The sequence below is a fragment of the Etheostoma cragini genome, chromosome 17, assembly GCF_013103735.1.
Source record: "Etheostoma cragini isolate CJK2018 chromosome 17, CSU_Ecrag_1.0, whole genome shotgun sequence".
Lineage (NCBI taxonomy): Eukaryota > Metazoa > Chordata > Actinopteri > Perciformes > Percidae > Etheostoma > Etheostoma cragini.
In genome coordinates this window covers 11,652,190-11,674,558 of record NC_048423.1, presented here as the reverse complement: position 1 = coordinate 11,674,558, position 22,369 = coordinate 11,652,190, and the positions used below count along the sequence as shown (strand labels likewise).

The window sequence follows — 22,369 nt, the reverse complement described above, 5'->3', positions numbered from 1 at the left end:
TAACGCTAGTGGTAGCTAGCTAGCTAGCTTGGTTGGCATAATGCTGAACAAGACATTTTTAGGCGACCAAATATTTAAATTAACTTTTATTACATGAAAACAGTGAGAGGGTCAAAGTTTAAGATGAAAACATGGAAAACACCCCAAAACAAGTTCACGGCTGTTTGAATGTAGCCTACACAGTTTCATGGAAGCCTCAAGCCACCCTTATTCATGCCCTGCTTTATACTCAAATTTAAAATAAATTAAATAATAACAATAATTTACAAAATGAACAACATGCTGTATCGAAGAAGACTTGAAAGTAGTGATTGAGGCCATAAACAAAAAAAACATTGTTACTAAGGTATTAAATCAATTGAGAACTAAAGTAATTTCCCCATAGACTTCTATAGAAACAGATTCATTGTTGCAACCAGTGACATTGCCCCCCTGCTGGACATTAGATAGAATGAAGGTTAAGGCACTTGCGCATTTGCTTCATTTTTGCGGCCCGGAAGCTTTGTCCACTATTTTTACAGTCTATGGTCTGACCTTGCTCTCGACCTGGGTTATGAAGCGAAGACAATCAATGCCTATTGCCAATCAAACCCTTTCAAACAAAAAGTCAACCCAGGTTGATAGGAGAATCATATAGTCAGCCCAGCATGTAAACAACAGAAACTGTCCTTTAACACTATTGCACTGGCCTTACTTTACCTTTACCTGCGTCATTATTCCAGTACAGTTACACAGTAGGTTATGCAGGCAGATTTATTTTATTAAAACAGTGTGAAAGGAAATGCAGTCAAACACATGCAGAGACACACACCTCTTACAAAAGGTGCATTAATAAGCTGTTTTAATCTTTGGCGTAATGTGGGGATCCCTGCAGGCATGGCAACTTACATTTACTCAAGCAAACATACACACACATACATTGACAGACACACTGGCGGACACACAAAATAGGAGACCTGTGATTGATGGTTGACCCTACAAGGATATATCTTCACTTAGGACCAAAACCCATCATTAACTCTAAGCCTTGTTGTACTGGAACTATTTATACACATCATTTGCTGTTTGCAGTAATATCAGTTTTGTAATTAAGACAAAGAGTGTGAGAGATTTGGAGAGAGCGAAGTCATTACAAAGCATTATTTGGCTTGTGTCACTTCAGCTGTTCCACTTATTACAATAACATGCCCGATTTGTTTTACACTCCTTATTTTTCTCCCAATATCTTACAAGTTTATTGTTTGTATGTCTCACTCTAGCTGAGTCTCTTAGGTAATGCCTGTCTTTTATGTTGAGGTGCACGTTGCCTCATGGGAAATTTCTTTGCTCACGTCTCCATTTCGCTCTAATCTGCCCACTGGTATAATACGTTTTGTACTCGGAAATACAGTATAAGATTGCTTATGCGTGAGTTTTTGTTTGGGTTTAGGAAAATACATTGATGAAAATATTGAAATAGGTGCTCAGATTTCACTCTCTCCCTACCAAAGGAAATGTGTGTATAACTGTGTGTGTATTATATTGAGACAACCACATGCAGCACACAGCCACAATCCTTGAAGTGAGTGCTTTTGTGCTTAATGCAATTCCATATTTAAAGACCCTCTTTACATTAATCGCACACATTTCTTGCTTTCGTGGGATCATTGGTGTCATCTCAGGTCTAATACACGGTGTTGAATTGGGACGTTTAGTGCAAAAAACAAGATATTGTTTAGTATGTAATTGCTCTACCGCTTTAAAGGAGAAAATATGGAGTTGAGAACTTAGTTTAGTTACACTAAACCGAATAAGAACATTTGGATAGAATGTGCCAAAGTATAAAAAGAGTGCAATTAGTTGCTAATGGAACAGACTGATCCCAACAGTTTTGTTGCCATTCGGCATAGCATTTCCCATATGTTTCAGTAACACAACAGCCCCATTCAAACTTAAACTTCAGGCCGCCTTCGTCTCCCCTCATTAACTCAGTTACACACACACACACACACACACACACACACACACACACAAATGTGCTCGGTTAAACCGGGAAAACTTTTACTTTGCCCGAGATAATAGTCTTCACTCACCCTGTAATGAATCCATATTGTAGCCTTAAGCGGTAGATCTGCTATTAATACCATTAACAAGTAATGGCCCAGAGAGAGATTTTCAGAGATAAAAGCACTAGAACCCGCATGAAGAAAAAGGTCTGATAGAAGCTACAAACATAAATAAGAGATTACAAATTCTAAATTAATGAGATGAATAAAGTTGACTAATGAAGTTTGCTTCCCAAACTGCCTTGCCTTAGAGTGCACTGCTGGGGACCTTCTGTTGCTTAACTTATTTGTTCACTAATGAATACATGTTACTTTGAACTGTAGAAACTCAAAGAATGAAGAAGAAATCTAACCTTTGTTTTTGTTTCTCTGAAACATTTTTTTTTATTTCTTGTGCTATTTCAGTGGAAAATCTTATATTCTTATAATTTGAAAGTGTAATGAAAAGTGCTACATAAATAAAAATTGGCATTTCCATTTCCATAAGTGTCTACAGCCACTAACAATTCTGCAATTAGGCAATGTGTTGCCTTGAGCTTAATGCTAACAGCATGCTAACATACTCACAATAACATTGCCAGCATACTGATCATTATTCTGATAAGGATTTAAAGCAAGATTACTATGTAAGCTAAACCATAGTCTGGCAATGCTAGACTGTGCTCCCCACAGTGCTGTGTCAGTGATGGAGTATGGTCTGGCTACATGGCCTATCCAAAAAAGCGAGGGCGCTAAGTCCTGACAGAGTGGACATCCAGCGTGTCTCTTACACACCGGATGCTAGGCTTTATCCCAGCAACGTGCATCCACTGAGCCAAACCACGATAGTTCACATGAAAAAGTCAGGAGATCATTAAAGCTGTTACAATTCATCCTGAGGGGGACATGAACATCTGAACAGAATTTCATAACAGTCCATCCAATAGTTGTGTAGATATTTATATCTAGACCAAAATGGTGGACAGAAGGACCAACTGTTGCCGTCAATAGAGGCACGCCACTAGCATGGCTTAAAAAACAACGCGACATGCATCCGACCAATATTTGGTTCTTCTGTAATTGTTGACACTTAGACAAGCTTTACTGTGATTCAACTGCACATCCACAATATACAGTTGAGCAAGATTATATTGCAAGGCTCAGAAAAAGAAAAGAAACAGAAGACAAGTAAAAAGAGAAACTGTATAAATATAAGTGTGCAATTTAAAGTGCACTTTAGTGTGCAATTATGACTAGTGCAAATATCAGTAGCAGCTGGATGTAATGCTGTGAAAACAGTGAAATAAATATAAATGTTAAGTTTCTTATTGCAACCAGGGTTCACAGTGTGACACATTTCAATCAGTCCCATATATTATGATGCTCAATAGCCCAGGTTATTCCTACTTGTATTAAAACAAAAATAAATAGAAGCATCTTCTTGTTTTTAAGCTTTATTTATTCATTCAGTGAACCTCTTTGAGATCACAACCTCTTTTGCAAGGGAGAGCCAATATTCTATATACACATCCAATGTTTGCATAGTCATTTATTCCTGTAGTAATGTGCTTATTTTATTATTATTATTATTTTTTTAATGGTAGAAAATTCTAGCGCCGACCATCCCTCATGAATAATCCCTGCCTGCAAGGCCACATTTCCACCACTGGGAGAGGAAAGAGGAGGAATAGATGAGAAGTAGGAAGATGAGGAGCATAGTGGGAATATGTGTTACTGTTTTTGACTGGCAAAGCAGTCAATATCAAGATGCTCCACAAAAGAGTTGAATTAGGCCCCAAATAGAAATTGGGGCACGAAAAGCAGCAAGGGAGAGTCATAAACACACACACACACACACACACACACACACACAGAGGGAGATATGTGACCTGACCTTGACATCAAGTTTGTTATTTACTGTACCACACTTTGTCTCTTTCCAACAGAATTAACCCTTTTGTTTTGACAATGCTGAAATTAACTATGAGGGAACTGACAGGGTCCCTTATTTGAGTCTGTGTATGTTTGCAGTTTGCAGCATTGAGAAATAATAGTACAAAGAGAGCTCCTGCAGTGCAAACAGAATGAATAAGGATTTGGGTTCAGACTCGGGCTCCGGCTCCTTTGAAGACGTTATTCCCTCAGTGTAATACCTTTCATCAACTACTGTACAAAGGGTGGGGGGTGGGGGGGACGGGACGAATGGAGGACAGGGTCGGAAAAGATTACATTACCAAAGCGTGAAACAGTAAAAAACATTGTAATGTGGAACATCAAAGTGACACGGCAGGGTACCTTTGCTATACGTAGAGTTCCATATTATTAACCCTGCAATCTTTTCTCTTGTTTTGCCCACTAGTGACTCATTAGACAGGCCATTGGCTCACAGGCTGATGTCAAAATGTCATCGTCTGCGTGAATAATTTGACAGTTAAATCAGAGCAGTGCTTTTAAAGAAAGGAACTTTTGGTATATAAAATGTGAGCGCAGAAAGAGGGAGAGGGGAACAGGCAGTCCAGTGCACAGCGACCCTTCTGATGAAGCAGAGATGGAAAGATTGATGTCGAAAAAAAAAAAAAACTAACGAGCCAAAGAGGGAATTTAAAAGACGCCCTGCTGTCCCAGCCACCTGCTGTTTCCTCTCTTTTTATCCCTGTCTTTGTATTTCTCTCTCTTTGTAAGTCCTCTGTCAAGTGAGGCACATTTTCTTTCACTAGTTTATCTCAAGTCTACATACCAATAAATGTGTGTTTTCAGGTCATTACTTAGAATGCATTTGTAATAGGAGTAGTGTCTCTGTCCCTTGGTTTAAAAATTACATTATATACAATAGGGCTCTTGTTTAGTACAACATTATCTTGTTGCAAACTAATTAATTTTCTAAACCCAGGTGACAAAAACAGTCTAAGTGGTTGCATTTACTAGACAAGAACAAAAAGCCACGTCCAAGTCAATGCCAGCTTTTTAATGAATGGTGTGCCAAAAGCTGAGATTTGAGGCAGGGCTCAGAGTAGGCTTGCACAATCCGGGGAAAAATACAAATCACGTCTTTTTTGCTTAGAATTGATAGTCACACGACAGTACAAAACCAAGGTTATTATAGTTTTGCATTAGTTTTTATTTTTAATTTGTTTTCCATTCCATTGTTTTTTTTACTTAGTTCTTAAAGCGGTTTTGCTAGTGTAGTTTTTATTTTTTGAAAATGCATAGTTTTAGTTTAGTTTTTATAAGTTTAATCTGTTTTGTAATACAGTGGGGCTTGAAAGTTTGGGCACCCCATGTAAAAAATGTGTTTTAATGTGCATAAAGTAGCCAAGAAAAGATGGAAAATTCTCCAAATGCATCAAATGACAGATCAGACATTCATATAGTATGTCACAAAAAGTTAGAATTTATATCTGTCATTTACACTTTCAAAAAAACAGAAAACTGGTGTCTGCAAAAGGTTTGGCACCAAAAAACTCACAGAGCGACGGCTGACTCAATATGAATGGGTCCAGCAGGCTTCTTCTCACACGCTATTACACTACGAACTGAAGTTAGTTGCATTCAATAACTTCTTCTGTGTTTTTTGCCATGACCGCCGCAACAGCAGTTACCAGCCGAAACACTGGTACAAATACAGGTTTGCCTCTACTGCTTAACAATATGCAGCTGTATTAATAATAATTAAAACTGTGGACAAATGTCAGAAGCGTAGACCGGCGTTCACCTTACAGTTGCCGTTGTGGCCTCGATTGCGCAAATTTGATCATGGGAAGCCAAAATCGATCGCGATTAAAATTTGATTAATTGTTCAGCCATAATATGCATACGTATATCTCAGAGGTCACAAGCCTCTCGAGCAACTAGGTTAAGTGTCTTGCTCAGGGACACATTGGTCGATGTATAGCAGTGGGACTCAAACCCATATCTCCCACACCAAAGGCATGTGTCATATCCAATGCGCCATCACAATAAAAAAATAAAAAAGTACATTTAATTCATTATTAATCATTAGTATATATTCACTTACTTTCATAATATCTTTTAAGTATTTAACCCTGGCATTTAAATGCTATACATATCTGCTTCATCAGGACTGTGTGGGTGTAGTTCCATTTGATTGGCAAAGGCCTGTCAACCCACCAACTGTCATCAGATTGTGAAACATGTTGCAAAATCCTGCTTGGTGCACAGAAGTACGTAAAGTTACCTTTTTCCAACTGAGCCCCACCAACACGGACATAACAGCAAAGACACATTTCTCATGTGAAACAACCAAAAATAAAGCATAGAAATAGTTCAGAAAGCGCACTTAATTCACAATTATACTGGTTAATTGATTGATTGATTGATTGATTTTGACTACTTAAAAATAAAATATGAAAGCAGTGTCATAAATTAAAATACGAATAGTCAGAGATGACACAATAAAGCCCAAAGACGTAATTCCATTGTGATCACTATAAGGGGGGAGAGGACAAGTGGCAGCAGATCGCACATCCATCATTCACCATACATTAAACAAATTTATCCATGTTATACAAAATAATTATTGACTGGCATCAGCTGTGGCTTGGAACATCCAATCATATTCATGAAGGTTTATAAAATCCAAAGCCAATATAAACTGAAACACCACTCTCTCCACTACTTAAACCCCAACCTTATGTTATATTTGTGGTTTAGTTGACTTCAATAATCATTTATGTTTAGTTCTCCCAGAAGAATCCCACAAGCCTTAGATTCTTTGAAAACACACCATACTCCTTTTTTTTTCCTGGAGGCAATCTACACCCTCAAAGCTAAATGTACTGAACTTATATAGTGCTTTTCTAGTCTTAACAACTACTTGTTAAGACTAGAAAAGCGCTTTTACATGGTACAGGAACCATACACCATTCACAAACATTCATACACTGGCCGAGGCTGCCGTACAAGGTGCCACTTGCTCATCAGATAAACACTCACACCGATGCGCAGCATCGGGGCTCAACTCGGGGTTCGGTGTCTTGCCCAAGGACACTTCAACATGAGACTGCAGGGCCAGTGATTGAACCACCAACCTTACTATTGGCAGGCAACCATAGTGTGGCAGAGCCCTTTTGTTGACAAAATTAGACAGAAAGGCCATTCATAGTTAAAAGCTTGTTTTGCGTAACATGATTCTCATAATTAGAATCCAGAATTAGAATAATTAGCGGACAGTCCAACAATGGCACATATTAAGTGTGCGTATGCGATCATAAGTGGCAAAGTCCACCCATTATAGTTCAAAAATATATCATATTAATTATTTTAGAACAGAGCCTTTTCTGACTCTAACTATATAGTCTTTGCTATAAATGGTCAATTTAGTCACCATTGATTGCAAACTTTCAGTGACCTGTGTGCATCTAAAGAAAAAACAAGATGCTAATTATACTGTAAATAACTAACTATTGGAAGATGAACTAAAGTTGCTCTATTTGCTGATACTAAATAGAAAGCATGCCTATTTGTGATTGCTGCTAAAGTTGCACTAATTACATTATCATCAAACAAATAACATACAGTAAAAGTCCATTGAACAACTACCCTGGTCTGATATGGTGGGAAAGAAGCCACTTTTCAATTAAGACCTCTAAACTGATTTAACATGACATCCTGTAAAGCAATTGTAAACCTCGCCCTCCCTCTCCTTTTTTCTCTCTTCTTACCGCTTTCATTACTTTTCCCCACAATCTGTCTCTCCATCTTTTCGCTTCGTTGGGCCTGCCATTCTATTAATCTCACCAACAGATTGCCTCTATTAATTAGTCTACATCTCCCATCTTTCATGTAATAATCAGAAGTAATGGAGATATTAGGAAGATAAGGATATTTCTGCAGTCGCAATCACTTTTAATTAGCCTGAAGATTAAAAGATAGACTTGCTTCTGCGTGGCTGACGCCCAGACAGACAGCGCAAGATCCTTTTCTTGCCACAAAATTCTGTGAGGACACATTCTGCGGTACATCTAATGTGTCAGTTTACAAAATATATACTGTATCTGTTCTATCGTGTCTCATAGGACAAGGTAATAATGTGTCCATGCCTCTAGACAAAACAAGTAACCAGCTTTTCATCAGTGACATTTCAGAATGAATACTATTCCTTACAAACACTAAAAACTTCATCAACAAACGTAAAGGTAATACTAAAGTGTGCTGCTCTAATTTAAATGTATTTACATTGCCATTTAATTTTAACGTGCTATATTGAGGTACTGTAGGTTCAAGTAGATAATTTAGGAAGTGTCTATACAGCATGTCTGTAGTTAATTCGAAGGTCCAAGGTGCACTAAACAGACAAGAGAAAAAGACAGGGGTAATTACCAGTATTGTGTTAGAAATGTGTTTGCATGCGTGTGTGTGTGTGTGTGTGTGTGTGTGTGTGTGTGTGTGTGTGTGTGTGTGTGTGTGTGTGTGTGTGTGTGTGTGCGTGCATGTAGAGGTGTTGAGCCAGAGCATTGGCTAAAAGGTAATTACCCACTAGACTTGATGTAAAGAATAGCAATTTCTGTCACTACTTTTCGCTGATGACACAAGTTTATGCGGTTTGCGAGATATGCTGGAAAACAGACCCTATTCTTTTAAAGTTACTGGAGCTGACCTCTGCAGCATTCATGTATCTTGCTCTATAAAACACTTTGCCCCTGCAAGCACCCTGTCCTGTCGCTTCCTTGGGGCAGGGAGCTCATCCAGTGTAATGGTTAATGTTCCTGGACTATTCCCAACAGACCCGTTACTCACCATAACCCCGTTAGATCAGTGTCTACAGGGCACACATAATGAAGAGAGTAGAAAATTGAACACAATACCGTTGAGCACATCCTTAAACCATTTTCTATTATGGTACTCAGTATAAAAAGGGAAAGAAAACACTGCTGCCAGGGTGTTAAAAACCCAAAGCCGGGCTCCCAGTGGGATGCTCAGGTCTCCATGGTTTTACTGGTTGGGCAACTGTAGCACCCACAAGGTTTAAAGACACCGTTTCTCACCGGGGAATCCAGCTGGAGACCTTTCAAATAATAGACTTCAGAGACTGTAATCCTCACCTAAATTTCTATTGGCTATGCTGTACTGCTTTACAGGATTATTATTTCCTGCCAGTGTTCAGAATATTATGCGAAGGGTGAGAATGGTGGATCTCAGAGAAAGTATTTTTTAGCTTGCCAATTTGAATGTCAAAATTCAAATTTAGGTTGGCAAGACATGATTCTCAATTGTTACTCACTAGAGCCCAGTGCACAAAAGAACTGTTGGAAAGCTGTAAGTGGAGCCACACAGTTTTTAAGTGAAAACTGTGTACTACCTTAGTGTTCAAGATATAAAAATGTTCGTCACAAAAATAGAACTTACAATTTACAACTTAGAGAGAAAATAAGCAACTAATAAACATGGCTGATAATGTCTGGTCTTCTAACATGGCCAGAAAGCTAGAAGCCAAGTTTATAAAACTTTTTCAAACTCCTCCTCAAATTCCTCAAATGTTGCTGCACTTTGTTTAATTTGTATTACTAAAAGGTGAGGTGGAACGTGTCTAACATCCTGCTTTAATAATGATTAATTTACGGGATAATAGTGTAGTTTTTTTCTCCACTATATTTGTTTATTTACTGTAGTTAATACATGAGACATCAGCTCAGAACTGGCAGAAACCAGTGGGACCCAGGTACACCCATCTACAGTCTGGAGAAGTCTGGCCAGGAGTGGTCTTTATGGAAGAGTTGCATACCTCCAACATGGAAACAAGGCCAAGCAACTCAACAATGCACAAACACATAGGAACTGGGGTGCAGAAAATGGCAGCAGGTGCTCTGGACTGATGAGTCAACATTTGAAATGTTTGGCTGTAGCAGAGGGCAGTTTGTTCGCCAAAGGGCTAGAGAGCTCTACAATAATGAGTGTCTACAGGAAGCAGCAAAGCATGGTGGAGGTTCCTTGCAAGTATGGGGCTGCATTTCTGCAAATGGAGTTGGAGATTTGGTCAAGATTAATGGTGTCCTCAATGCTGAGAAATACAGCCAGTGACCTATCCATCATGCAATACCATCAGGGAGGAGTATGATTGGCCCCACATTTATTCTGCAGCAGGACGACAACCCCAAATATACAGCCAAGGTCATTAAGAACTATCTTCAGTGTAAAGAAGAACAAGAAGTCCTGGAAGTGATGGCATGGCCCCCACAGAGCCCCGATCTCAACATCATTGGGTGTGTCTGGGATTACATGAAGAGACAAAAGGATCTGAAGAAGCCTTCATCCACAGACGATCTGTGGTTAGTTCTCCAAGATGTTTGGAACAACCTACCAGCGGCGTTCCTTCAAAAACTGTGTGCAAGTGCACTTGGAAGAAATGATGCTGTCTTGAAGGCAAAGTGTGGTCCCACCAAATTTTGTCAGTTGATGAACATAAACTGTTAACACTTCTATTTTTTAAAAAACATTCTTAGTTTACAGCATTATTATACCTGCCTAAAACATTTGCAAAGTTATTGTGTGTTTGTGGAGTTGTCCAAAATCACCTATGAGAGGATGTTCTGACAGAGAGACTCAACATATATGTAGGCTGACCTGCCATGATGAATCTGTTGTTTTGAAGGAGAACTACTTCTAAACTGAGATAAGATACACGCATGCTCATGCCCCTTTAACATTGACATTTTATTCTGTTCTGCATTTTAATCATACTTGCGCATGTTTGGGTGTGTGTGTTCGTGTAGTCTCAGATGAAGATGAAGTCGGCGGGCGTCGTGGATGGAGGCTTGTTCACAGAGAGCTATTGTAACATCTGCAATGCCCAACTCATCTCTGAGTCCCAGCGCACGGCTCACTATGAGGTGAGTCCGTTTCTGCTCATACAGGATGTTGTGATTGCTACAATCACGACTTTGACAAGCAGATTCCTGCTCTGTACACTTTGCATCAGCCTTATTTGTACCAATTTGTGCTAGTGCCGTTCAGTTCAGTGCTCATCCATTATACATAGGTTTAATGCAGCGTGGTGCAAGTCACTTTCACACAAACAGTTTTTGTTTTAATGTAGTCTACCTCTCAGCAGGACTCCCTAAGAGTAATTTAATGAACGGCCATTTATAAATCAGCCCTGTTTATTATATTATAGGGTGTGTGTGTGTGTGTGTGTGTGTGTGTGTGTGTGTGTGTGTGTACATATGCATTGAGGTTGTTCTTGATTACAAGACACAATTGGGATTAACAAGCAGACTAATGAGCACAAGACCCTTATCTAGAAGGAATTAAGTAAGGACGACTGCATTTATCTGCATGTATGTGAACCATGTTCACTTTAAAGTAATTTATTTCCTTCTCTCAACCGAACTGACAGAGACCTTGAGTTGTGCAGAGAAATGGGCAAGCTGAGTCAGTTCATTTCCTCAGTTCACCCTTAACAAAAGGTCTCTGTAGAGGTCAATAGATCAAGGAGACAAGGCAAGAAATAATTTGAAGGCAGGAAATTGTTGCGTTTCATTTATATCAATAAGAATAGAAAGCAAAGAAAGGCAACTCTACTTGTAAAGCACATTTCATAAGCAGGATAACTGAACTTGTTTTACATAAGACACAGAGACAACAGACTAAAGAAAGGAGTACTATCTTGGGGGATGAATTATTGAGGAGTCAAGGGTTCAGGAGTCCAAGCCTACTCCAATTGGGGACTTTTGCTGTAAGCATTTTGACAAATGCCAAAAACACCAGGACAATAACTGAACTGCACTTCAGCAGTTTAGTGACAACAAAGAGCAGTCAGCAATAACAGCTAGCTATCCATAAACTGACTCGCATAGATGGACTACGAGTAAGGCAAACCTTTTAGTGTCTTCAAGGGCTCTCGCTCATGCTGCTCCCTCACACCTATACACATCAACCCTCTCACACAGAGTATTAAAGGTTCAAATTATTCAGGGATCAGATTAACACCTCACCAAGCTCTTTATTTGCACATCTGCCCCATAGACCGTCAGTGCCAGTGTGTCCCATGCATACAGTAAGGGCTGCATGATTATGGCCAAAATGATATTCATGATTATTGTTGATCAATATTGGGATCACGATTATTTGTGGATTTGAACCAAAACAAATTTTATTGTCACAAAAGCTGTTTATAACTGCTTTCACATCCATATTATGTTACATTCTTCTTCTTCTTTTTTTAAATGCATCTCTGAGAAAGCTCCTTCACTTGTTTAAAAAAAAATAACTAATAAAGGAGCTAGGGAGAGATAGGGAGTGTGATGGACGTACTCACAGAGACATGGCTGATCATTATAAACGGGTGCAGCACAGGTTGAATGGCGGATACACATCTGTGTACGAAATGTCTGTATCGTCACTGCGCTGCATTTTTATGATATTCTGGCCACGGGTCACATCTCTGGCCCTGGTCCAGCGGCCTCCGTCTCACACGCTGTTACTCTACAAACTGAAGTTAGTTGCATTCAATAACTTCTTCTGTGTTCTTCGCCGTGGCGGCCGCGATAGCAGAGTTACCAGCAGGAACACTGGTAGGAATACAGGTTTGCCCCTCATACTTGACAATATACTGTACAGCTGTGTTAGTAAAAAATTCAAAGTAAAGACAAATGTCAGAAGTGTGGACGAGCGCTGTGTGGCGGGGCTGCGCGGAGAGTAAGAGGAGAGATCCAACACAAGCACGGCTTTACAGAAGAAATGGGTCATGTAACGCAAAATAAACCGTATTGATATAAACAACATTGCATGGATACGAGGAAATTAGCACTGGTGCGTCCTAGAGGAGCTGACCGCTAACAGACACTACCAGCACCGACTAGCACTAGTCACTGCTATTGTCTGAAAAACAACACAGACGGGACAAAATCCTACGTTTACTGGTAAACTAGTAAACCTTGACATCGACGTATAACCGACTGCTATCTGTTGAATTTTCCTCCCGTTACTCTGTCCTCTGTGACTGTCTCCATCTAGAAACTAAGCTGCGGGCTGCAAGGAACAACTCTGACTGGCACATGATCAGACCGGGGTTTACGGAGTGGTAGATGCGCTATGCAAAAAAATCGTCAAAATCGTGATCGTGATAAAAATGTGATTAATTGTGCAGCCCTATATACAGTACAGTAGGTTATACTTGGGTGCATCACCCGGGTAGATTGAAACCTGCCCAGGTAGATCAAATCAAAATTACATTTTATATCCCATCAACAATGTACTTTTATAGCACATAGAGACTAATTTAATGAATGGCCATTCAATACTAAGCCCTCTGCATTATTAATCTAGGGTGTATGTGTGTGTGTGTGTGTGTGTGTGTGTATATGCATTGAGGTTGTTCTTGATTACAAGACACAATTGGGATTAACAAGCAGACTAATGAGGACATGACCCTTATCTAGAAGGAATTAAGTAAGGACGACTGTGCATTTATCTGCATGTATGCGAACCATGTTCACTTTAAAGTAATTTATTTCCTTCTCTCAACCGAACTGACAGAGACCTTGAGTTGTGCAGAGAAATGGACAAGCTGAGTCAGTGCATTTCCTCAGTTCACCCTTAACAAAAGGTCTCTGTAGAGGTCAATAGATCAAGGAGACAAGGCAAGAAATAATTTGAAGGCAGGGAAATTGTTGCGTTTTATTTTCAATAAGGATAGAAGTCAAAGAAAGGCAATTCTACTTGTATAGCACATTTCATAAGCAGGATAACTGAACTTGTTTTACATAAGACACTGAGACAACAACAGGCTAAAGAAAGGAGTACTATCGTAGGGGATGAATTATTGAGGAGTTGGGGACTTTTGCAGTAAGCATTTTGACAAATGCCAAAAACACCAGGACAATAACTGAACTGCACTTCAGCAGTTTAGTTATAACAAAGAGCAGTTAGCAATAACAGCTAGCTATCCATAATCTGACTTGCATAGATGGACTATGAGTAAGGCAAACCTTTTAGTGTCTTCAAGGGCTCTCACTTACAGCATCAGTAATTCATTTCAGGCCCGGCTCAGAGCCAGGCTACATTAGTAGCATGTTAGTAGTAGCGTATGCTACTTGCGGTGCTGTGGCTTCCCGTGGGATTAACTGTACTGATAAACACTGCGGCCACACCGCTGTGAAAGCTCCCCCAACGTCATTTACAGAGTCTGGTTTATCACCATTTCCGCTGCAGTGTGTTCTGCTTGAGCTTAGTCTATATCCTTAATCTATTTCACTTCCAGGATTGCTCTGGTGCCGCAGTAAATTCCACCAGATGCATGAATTTGCATGTATAACCAGAGCTAATTGTTGCTACGCAAACCTTCAGTTGCCGTTCTCTCTGTGCCCTTAGCCCTCATCTGTAACCTTATTTGTACACTCAAGCCCATTTTATTAAGTGTGCTGTAAAAGTTTTTAACTAAAATTGATTTTTTTTCAAGAATTTGTTTTTAAACCTTTAATTGACTAGTTTATCAATGAACCCAGCTGTCACACACCGAACCCACCACAAGTAAATTCTTAACCTGTGGGAAATGTCGCACACCACTTTCTGATATTGTTACAAAATAATAATAATAATAATAATAATAATAATAATAATATTTGGATATTAAGGTTGTGAATCTGATCGTGTGTGATATACATTTTGCATGTATTTGTCCTCTGCCCTGTCTGTGTCCTCCAACTTGATTTGACACAAAAAAACAGAGGAAGAAGAGACAGAGAGACATGCATAGTCCATTAGAGTAGGGTGAGCACTGAGGGTCAGTTCAGGGTAACCATGGTGACACAAGGTCCCACTTTTAGCCCATATCCAAGAGCCATCAACTGCATGGCCATTTATACCTATAAACACAAGCACAAGCACACACACACACACACACACACACACACACACACACAAGCACTGACAAAATGCATTAAAGTAGTCTGACAAGTGAGGAGGCATGTGAGGCAGGCTTTCTTGTCCCGGGGGCAGAGGATCCAATCTAAGCACTGGAGCAGCAAGTACAGTGTCTTGTCAGAATCTCCCATTCGCTTTCTTTGTGTCCTGTTCAGGCATGATATACACCTAATCCAACAACTGCATTTTCTTTTTCAAAACGCAATCATAGAACTCATATGATTGGTGGAAACTTTGTGATTCCCATTCATCTCAACACATGTAATCATGTCCCTCTCTCATCCAAAGTTTCACATTTTTCCCCCCTGACGCTTTTCGTAACCACAATCTTGACATGCTATATCCCTGCACACTGTCATACAATAATGTGTATTTACTCTATATGTGGCAGTAAAGAGATATAATCTATTTGACAGTGTCAACGCTTGCTCTTGGAAACCAGTTGTATTTATAGATAAAAAGAGATGTGATATAGTAGAAAAGAATGAAGGTCACAGAGCATGCCAAAAAATGATATATGTATAGAGCAAGACAGGGGTATCAAACTTGTGTAAACACACACACACACACACACACACACACACACACACACACACACACACACACACACACACACACACACACACACACACACACACACACACACACACACACACACACACACACACACACACACACACACACACACTAATCTTTACCCTGCAGTATGTCCAGTGATTTTGATTGTACTGCATTAAAGTGACAGTTAACAGCTTCAAGGACAGCTCACTGTCCTTTCATATAAACACTACCATATATATTACAGCTTATAGTCTTTATGACGGAGGCAGACACAAAGCACCCACAGACAGGTGGGGCAAAAACACAAATGAGTAAGCAGCACAAACTCCTTCTCACCATAAGCTTTTAATATTATGCTCTCTCTCTCTGACAACGTTTTGTTATTGTTTCTGAGGCACTAGAATGTAGTTTTAGCCATCCAAAGTATTGCCTCACTTCCTTGGCACTTTACGGTGCCAGTGCGTGCAGGTAAAGTAAAGAGTCCTTACATGTACAGTATCTTCCAACCACCTCCCCTTTCCCAACAGCTTACTCAGGGCTCCCAGAAAGCTGAGGCTGTCCCCTAAACAGTTAAAGAAATGTACCAACAGATCCCATTGTTCTGGACGGAGACCAGTGAAGGAAAATAGAAGGACTTTTCAAATGATGGCTGAACGTTACTGCGCAGCCTCCAACTGAGCTTGACAACATAGTTGTAACGTGGGCAACGTGTCTGAAAGTTGTAAGTCTTCTGGTAGCTGTGCCAAGAGAAATCTTAATCAATCCCAATCAGCAGAGACGGAGAACGTAGGTATATGTGAGGAGATGACATAGACACAGGCTAATTACTGCAAACTAACATGCTAGTTACTGTTAGTAATTAAACCTAAACAGCTGATGTAAATCAAAACTGTCTGCAAACTTCTCCTGGCAATACGGTGATTTGTCAAAATGAATGGCAGTCAATGGGATGGTAACTGCAGGTGATGGCTTCGTAGCATTAAAATGGCGCTATGGGAGCTACGCTTTGAGTGGAGAGGCTTACCCCCATGGGCTGTCCCAGCCACCTAGCCGGGGGCAAAATGTCCGCTAGCATCATCAGCTGAAACAGCGATAAAAGCTTTGAAGGAGTAGCCAAGGTGGAGTGGCAGTCATTGATTTGTCTTCCACTTGGTTCACTTGATAAAATCAAACTCAGTTCAGTGGCTGACACTCTCTCATTTTCTTTTTCTGTCTCTCTCAGAGTAAGAAACATGCCAACAAGGTACGTCTGTTCTACATGCTTCACCCTGAAGACGGAGGACCACCTTCCAAGAGACTACGGCCAGATAACCCAGTATGCTTCCACTGAGTGTATTTCTGTGTCTGTGTTAACATAGAATGTTAATCATATTTTCTTAACTTACATTTATATATCCTAACTTGATTCTGATCATCAAGCTTAAGATTCATTACTGAACTAGCAAATGAACCTTTGCAGTGTAATCACAAACTGAAGTAACTGAGAAAGATGTTTGTGGAAGGACAATTACTTGCATGCTGAAATGTGTGAAATTGCAGCCTGTTTTCATGTAGGTAGATGAGACAAAAACCCTGAGTTGACTAAGCCTTATTCTTTCCTGGGCCCATCCAGTCTCAGGCTTGGCCATTGCAGCCAAGGGCTCATGAGAATATTGTATTATCTGGTGTGTGCATTTGTTCTCCTAAGAGAGGTTATGCCTTAGCTGTGGTGTTTCTGGCTAGATTTAGCGGAGGCAGACGGGAACAAGCAGCTTTATATCGGACTATTGCAGGCTGTGGCTAGGGAAGTCAGTGCATTACCAATGTTTGTGTCTGTCTGTGTGTGTACTGTAGATAGGCCTTTGTGTCTGTCTGTTTCTAGGGAAGGAGTAGAAGATATGGAGCGTCTTTCAAAAAATGGTGCAGTGTCACATCCAAGAGCCTGAACCAGAGTGCAGGGTCATTTAGCTCTGTATGGCAATGACCCTACTGTATGTCTGATAGGAAAATTCATAATAAGAGAAATAAAAAAAACTCAAATATTTGGAAACATCCCCAGTGTAAGTGATGTCAAGTGGCACTTGATAAATGAGCAATGCAAAGTTTAAAGCCCTGACAAATAATGTTTGCACTTTTAAGCAAGCACCTTCAATGGAAACAGATTAAAGTTATTTCCATAAAATAAATCCACCAAGGTTAAAGCGTAGAGACAGATCTGCTTTAAAATATCAGGAGCCGAAAAAATACCCGTGGGTAGGAGTCATCTGTTTTGCAGTTATCAATGAAACGGCCCTATTTGTGTGAAATCCTGTTGTGTTCTTTAACCATCCAATGCAGCACAAGTATACTTTATAATTCTCAACTACAGTTTTCTGTCAGATAGTTTTTAGATCTCGACTTATCCGGCCTCATTTGAAGACAGCTTCATTTCCTTGAGAAAGAAAAGAGACGAGAGAGACAGATGGACTGTGCTTTGTTGCTGCAGGAAACATTTAGCTGTGACACAGACTGGGGCAGTTCAGTGCTTGGGTTTCATTTTTTTTAACTTTCTTGTGGCAGCGACATGGATGTATTAAGAGATCAGGGAGCGATAGAGACAGTGACCTTTCTCGTTTACTGTACGGGGTTCTCACACTGCCTCAAAACACACCAAGTCTGATTGCCGGTCACATGATTGGCCACCGCAGCGTAGCATTGTGGATCCCCGAAAGTAGAGTCGGACAAAAAATTTAGCCACAGGCCCACTGCGTTTTTTTTGCGTGTCGCCCATGCGGCGAACCCCGCTGCAGCCTAAACACACTACCCCCACAATGGATGGAAATGCATTTGTGCTACACCGTCTGACGGCCGATGCAGGCTGTGTGAATCCCCACTTACTTTCTCGGCTCTGCAAACCTGGGCAATCTGCGTAAAGAGGGTGTGAATGTTGGATTGTCGACATTGGAAAGTTACAGAAATTGTCGAACACGGCCCTCCCAGGTCCGACGATGGAAAGTCGTGGATGGAAGGAGTTCTCTTGAAGCTACTCTTGAAATGGGAACGTGCTATTATGTTTCTTACTCAACCAGTTGAACCCCGTTTCTTAACACAAGCTGTGCACTAAAAGGTAAAAAGGTGCACCACACTGCAAACACTCATGAAATAGGCATGTCACAAGTTTACAAATACATACAGGTGAAACTAAAAAAATTAGCATATGGTGCAAAAGTGGTGCATTAATTTCAGTAATTCAACCTAAAAGGTGAAACTAATATATTATATAGACTATTATATAGATATTTCAAGCCTTTATTTGATATAATTTTGATGAATATGGCGTACAGCTTATGAAAACCCCAAATTCAAAATCTCAGAAAATTAGCATATGGCGCAAAAGTTCAGTATTGTAGGCTCAAAGTATCACACTCTAATCAGCAAATTAATCCAAAACCCCTGCAAAGGGTTCCTGGGCCTTTAATTGGTCTCTCGGTCTGGTTCAGTGGAATTCACAATAATGGGGAAGACTGCTGAGCTGACAGTTGTGCAGAAAGCCATCTATGACACCCTCCACAAGGAGGGAAAGCCTCAAAAAGGTAATTCCAAAGGAAGTTTGATGTTCTCAAAGTGCCGTATCAAGGCACATTAATAAAAAGTTAAATGGAAGGGAAAAGTGTGGAAGAAAAAGGTGTACAAGCAGCAGGGATGACCGTAGCCTGGACAGGATTGTCAGGAAAAGGCCATTCACATGTGTGGGGGAGCTTCACTAGGAGTGGACTGAGGCTGGAGTTACTGCATCAAGATCCACCACACACAGACGGGTCCTGGACATGGGCTTCAAATGTTGTATTCCTCTTGTCAAGCCGCTCCTGAACAACAAACTACGTCAGAAGCGTCTTACCTGGGCTAAAGAAAAAAAGAACTGGTCTGTTTCTTGGTGGTCCAAAGTCCTCTTTTCTGATGAGAGCAAATTTTGCATCTCATTTGGAACCCAAGGTCCCAGAGTCTGGAGGAAGAATGGAGAGGCACACAATCCAAGATGCATGAAGTCCAGTGGGAAGTTTCCACAGTCTGTGTTGGTTTGGGGAGCCATGTCATCTGCTGGTGTTGGTCCACTGTGCTTTATTAAGTCCAGAGTCAGCGCAGCCGTCTACCGGGACATTTTAGAGTACTTTATGCTTCCTTCAGCAGACAAGCTTTATGGAGATGTTGATTTCATTTTTCAGCAGGACTTGGCACCTGTCCACACGGCATAATGTACCAAAACCTGGTTCAATGACCATAGGATTACTGTGCTTGATTGGCCCTCAAACTCTCCTGACCTGACCCCCCTTGAGAATCTATGGGGCATTGCCAAGAGAAAGATGAAAGACATGAGACCGAACAATGCAGAAGAGCTGAAGGCCCCTATTGTAGCATCCTGGTCTTCCATAACACCTCAGCAGGGCCACAGGCTGATAGCATCCATGCCACGCTGCAGTAAGGCACTAATTCAAGCAAAAGGGGCCCAAACAAAGTACTGAGTACATATGCATGATCATACTTTTCAGAGGGCTGACATTTCTGTATTTAAAATCCTTTTTGTACTCATTTTCTTGTAATGCAAATTTTCTGAGATTTTGAATTTGGAGTTTTCATAAGCTGTACGCCATAATCATCAACATTTTATCAAATAAAGGCTTGAAATATCTCGCTTTGCATGTAATGAGTCTATATAATATATTAGTTTCACCTTTTAAGTTGAATTACTGAAATGAATGAACTTTTGCACCATATGCTAATTTTTTGAGTTTCACCTGTACTGTAGATATATATACACACCTGCGTCTCCATCTGTATTCCTAATTGAACGGGACATGAATCAGCCCCTCCTGGCTTTTACCTCATATGGGACACTGATTACACACAAACAACAGTTGCACACACACATACACTCTCAGGTCATCTGTCGTACTGGAACTTACTTTGAGCGCCACAGCTAGCTCTTTGCTTATAACCTTTGACGCAGAGATGCAACATTGATCATGTGACAATTCTGAAAAAACTCATGTATGGTTCTTCAGAGATTAAATTCTTACCTCAATTTGGGATAAACATGTCTTCTTTAATTTCTTTTACCTTTTTTTTCTCCTAGGGTGAATGGTGCACATCTTTTTTCTAAACTTCATCTTAGTATTTTTGCCCCTGTGTTCTTGTACAGATTGACATGGTGCAGTCCAATGGGAACAGAAGAAAAGCGTTATTTGAAGAGTGAATGAAATACCAGCATCTACCCAGTGTGAAATGCCATGCCTTGAGGCTTGTGTGTTTGTGTGTAGGTGAAAAGGTTTGTCACAGAACAAAGAAAGTAGGTCACATAGGTGCTCCCAGATCAAAGGGGAGGGGACTTTATCCGTTTTTATCCCCTGTTCTCCACTCTGCTTTCTCTTTGGCATTGCAGTTTTCTACCTGTGCAAAGGGCAAGAGATAACCAAATGCTTTTGTCTTTCCTCGCCTTTTATTGTCCTCTAATGCTATATTTGTACTGTTTGTCCTTTCGATTTACACTTTGAGCGCTTCTTCAAACTCCCAATGAGAGCGTCTGTTTGCATGTGCTGATCCATGGGTATATTTAGCAATGTTTCCCACAGCGCCTCAACACACAGCAAGGGGAGAAGACGGGAGGAGCAGAGAGAAAGCAAAACAGAAGGAGAGGAAGATTAACACAGCCAATTAGGAGTCTATTGTTGGGTGCATTAGCAGGATGAAGCCACCCAAACACAAAATATTCTGCGATATAGGCATCACTGTCAGGCAGCGGATAAACAGGCACACATGCAGCTTGTGCACACACAAACAGAAACACACTCAACAATTAGGTCGCATGCAAATCAGTCACAACAGATGTGTCAGGTGCGACAGGTAGAAACAGTGAGGAACAAAATACAGAGGAAATCTGAAATAAGCGAAGGTAGGAATCTAGATATTACAAATGAGGAAACTGAAAGGCTGATGACTTTCAGCTGAGACAGACGATGGAGGAAAACAGTGAGTCAGACATGCTGCTGTTGAAAGTGGTTCAGTGGAGTGGCAGCTGTAATAAGCTGACAATTATTAATATGTTAGTCACCCACACACACTTGAGATTGTTTAAAACTTTCCCCGCATCGTCATTAAATCCCTTGTGTAACATCTGTCATTGAGCGACAGGATTTGCATTGCCTTCTTCTTTCAAGAAGATGGCTTATTGTGTTTCCATCCAATGGATGTCAACTGATTCTTTCACTTATCAGTGCGTTTTGACAGGTGAGACCACTGCAGGAGAATCATCTCAGCGTCTTTGTCCAAAGTAAAAAAAAAAAAAAACAACACGTAGTTAAGGGACATGAATAGCGAACGAGACAAGAGGAGGAGAAGAAAGTACATAAATTACAAAGGAGATGGAACAAAACAAGGAGAGATGCTAATGAGGAAGCAGGGGAAATGTAGGTGCGAGGGATGGATGGAGGGAGGGAGGGACAGAAAAACTCTTTTAGAAGGATAGGAGACTTCTTCTCATGGGCACTGACTGTGTCTCCCATGATACAATCATAAATAAAGATAAGATAAATATATATAAGCTGGTTTTACTTTACATGCAAACACACTCACACCCAAACAAATGGGCGCACACTTTATTTCTCTTCCTTTGGCAACATGAGACAATGCTTCATGCGCTAATGAAGCACAACAAAATTCATTTGTACCAACTGACAAGGAAAAGGACATTGAGTTACTGGTGGAGATGAAGGAGGGGGGTATGGGACAGTTCAGAGCAAGCCTTTAACATTATCACAGCGGGGACGGACACTGGGGAGTAGCGGAGGCATGGCGGTGGAGGAGGAGGAGGAGGAGGAGGAGGAGGGGTGGCAAGGGCCTGCCAATACAGATAAATATTTCATCCCAGAACTCAGAGAGTCACTGAGACCGGT

General features: G+C 40.5%; 1 protein-coding gene across 5 annotated transcripts in view; it reads left to right on the top strand.

Annotated features, from left to right (window-relative positions):
• zgc:171482 (zinc finger protein) overlaps nt 1-22,369 on the top strand; it is a 60,268-nt gene that overhangs the window by 5,252 nt on the left and 32,647 nt on the right. For 2 of the 5 annotated variants that reach the window (XR_004660183.1, XM_034898594.1), the window contains exons 2-3: nt 10,754-10,870; nt 16,687-16,779. Coding sequence is in view for 4 of the 5 variants with exons in the window: in XM_034898594.1 (XP_034754485.1) it covers nt 10,760-10,870; nt 16,687-16,779 (204 nt within the window). In the remaining variant the exon portion in view is untranslated. Of the gene's footprint in view, nt 1-10,753; nt 10,871-16,502; nt 16,583-16,686; nt 16,780-22,369 lie in introns of those variants that run through there. The other 3 variants (XM_034898596.1, XM_034898595.1, XM_034898597.1) reach the window with 3 other exon arrangements.